Below are 2,641 nucleotides of genomic sequence, written 5' to 3'. Positions count from 1 at the left end.
ATATATATAATTCAAGTGTACTTTTAGCTTGATAAAAAATTCGAAAATAAAGTTTAAAAGAAAATAATAAAATATAACACTAAATTATATTTTCTTTTATAGCTTCACAGAAAATTGTAAAAAGATCAAAAGAAAATTAATACATATAATAGCAGTAATAATAATAATGTTGCTATTAAGTTAAAATGTGTTTATATAGCTTCACAGAAAATATTAGAGAAGTTATTTTGATTAAAAAAAATTCAAGAAGTTTAAAAGAAAATTGAAAAAAGCTGCTTAAAAACCTGTCAGCATGTAATTGAAGAGCAATAGTTGCAATAAAAAGATATTTAGATAGTAGTTATCTCTTATTATCATTTGACATTAGGAGTCGATTTCTTCTCTCCACCAGAAGGTGGCGCTTGATGACCGCGTTGAGTTTAGGAGCAGCAAAATGGAACTAAAAGCTGAAAATAACGCATGGTTTCTCATACAGGAGAGAGACAAGCTTCGTGGAGCAGCGTTAACTCGCGGAATCAGATCTGCAGTGAAAACATCTGCTTTCCTGCTGCTCTCCCTGAAGATAACAATACTCCTACCCCCAAAATGACCAACAGGGTCTTTCCTTTTGCTTTCCATGAAGCACATATCTAGAATATTTTGATGATACAGAGAATACATTTTTCATGCAGGTTGAGATGTGAATATCTTGAATATCTCACTTAATTAATTTGCATATCAGAATTATTAGGTCAGAAATCAGATCATTCAGAATTATAAAATGGATAAAAGATCAATTAATTTCTTTTTAAATAATAGGATGATTTCTGATTAAAGTGACTTTTCTTGTGAATGTGTTCATAAAAAAATGTGACCACAAAACCTCTAAACCTCCAAGCTGTTACATTAATGAAATTAATTTTACAGGTGTTAATTTAAGCATTTGTTATCCAAACATTCTTTGATCTTTATAATGTAATTATTTTGTTTTATAAGATTAGAAATAGTTTGTCTTAATTTTGTAGGTGAGAATCCGCGCATTGGATCTACATTTTTTTTTTTTAAGCAAAATTCTATAATCTTTTATTTATAGATTTTTCCTGATAATTTGCATGTCAATCAGCATGCGTGCATAACATCTCTAAATCAAACATTTGTCATTTTCTTAATGCTTTCACAAAGTTGTCCAAACAATAGCAACAATGTGCAATATCAGTATGTAAATATTCCTACAATGCGTTTCCTTTCTCTAATAATGTATCATACACATTTAATGTTTTGTCTTTTGTGTGTTATCTTCACTGTAAGATTGTTCAAAAGAAAAGAAACTAATATTAAACCTTTGACTACTGTCTAATTCCAGATTAAATTATTGAAGTGATTTCTACATTAGCTTCATTTGCTCCTTTTTTTTTTCTCTGCACAATTCCACACTCATTTGTATAAATACATTCAGCTTGGGGGAAAAAAAGCAAAGCGATATAGCACAAATCACACACAAATGTGTGCACAAATACTCTTAAAACAATTCCTTTTTCAGTTTTATGATGTGCTCTTTAGGGCTGGTTTGTAAATATTAATTGGAGAAGAAAGTCCTGCAGTTTCCATCCATTGAGTGCTACAGAAAGTATATTTGTTTTTGTTTTTTTCTTCCACCAGAGTGCTGTGTAAACTTAACATTTGGACCCTCTTGAGGATTCCAGTTGTTTTTGGCCAGTGACCATCTTTATATCGCTTGTAGACTGATGGTGAGGTGAAAGGTCGTGACATTTGCTTGTCTGAGGTTGATGTCAGAGGTGATCATGCCACATGTCTGTCCCATTAAACACAACACCCAACAGATAACTGGATGTTGGAGGTCAAAGGGTAGATGAATGCAGTTAAGAGTACAGGTTTTTTTTTTTTTTTTTTTTAAATTAAATGTCCTCGGGCCAGATTTACAAAACACTCTCAATAATAAAATCCTTCCGCGTTCTGTTGTACAGTGAAAAACAAATTATAGAAAAGAATATGGGTGATGTTCTCTGCTTTCATGGCATGTTTGTAGCTGCCAAGTTTCAGCTATAAAAGCACGCAACATCCGGTAGGTGACGCTTGCTCGCTCTCATTGGCTATAGCGGGTATCATGTCAGAGGCAGCTTGATCAAGAGTCCTAAATATCAAACATGTTTTGTCTCGATCGGGAGCAGTTAAATAATCGTAATGACACCACACAATAGAGGATTTTTTGGACAAAAAATAGTTTGCGACAAGCCGCGAATCGGGCCACACCCCCCGATCCTTCAGGGGTGCAAATCGGGCTTCAAATCGTCCTTAAAATCTTCTAGTGTGCGGCCAGCCTAAGGGACCGTTGAACACGATCCTTTTTGTCCTTGAAGACATTTGTACACTAAAATGTGTAATCATTTAGACGCAACAATTGTGAAAATGCTAGACATGCATAAAAGCCACAGAACTGAACATGCACAGGGAACAATAATGCACGGTGAGTTTGTATATAAAATAGTGCTGGTTTAATATTTGTAGTAGTTTAGTTTATCTTCATAATAAAATGTTTAGTAATTATGTTGTAGTAACAACAATTCAAATGTATTTTATAGCTGCATAGAAAATACAAAATAAAGAGCAAAAGGAAATGAATATATAAATACATATATATATA

The 2,641-nt window shown here is 32.8% G+C and overlaps 1 protein-coding gene across 3 annotated transcripts in view; it reads left to right on the top strand.

Moving 5' to 3' along the window:
* rhcgb (Rh family, C glycoprotein b) overlaps positions 1-1,829 on the top strand; it is a 15,984-nt gene extending 14,155 nt beyond the window's left edge. For 2 of the 3 annotated variants that reach the window (XM_016466755.1, XM_016466753.1), the window contains exon 11: positions 1,639-1,829. In XM_016466755.1, the coding sequence (XP_016322241.1) occupies positions 1,639-1,699 (61 nt within the window). In that variant the 3' untranslated portion in view covers positions 1,700-1,829. Of the gene's footprint in view, positions 1-475; positions 750-1,638 lie in introns of those variants that run through there. The other variant, XM_016466754.1, reaches the window with a different exon arrangement.
* Positions 1,830-2,641: the final 812 nt, after the last annotated feature.

The sequence above is a fragment of the Sinocyclocheilus anshuiensis genome, unplaced genomic scaffold, assembly GCF_001515605.1.
Source record: "Sinocyclocheilus anshuiensis isolate Anshui unplaced genomic scaffold, SAMN03320099.WGS_v1.1 scaffold68, whole genome shotgun sequence".
NCBI classification, from domain to species: Eukaryota; Metazoa; Chordata; class Actinopteri; order Cypriniformes; family Cyprinidae; genus Sinocyclocheilus; species Sinocyclocheilus anshuiensis.
This window is presented reverse-complemented; position numbering and strand designations above follow the sequence as displayed.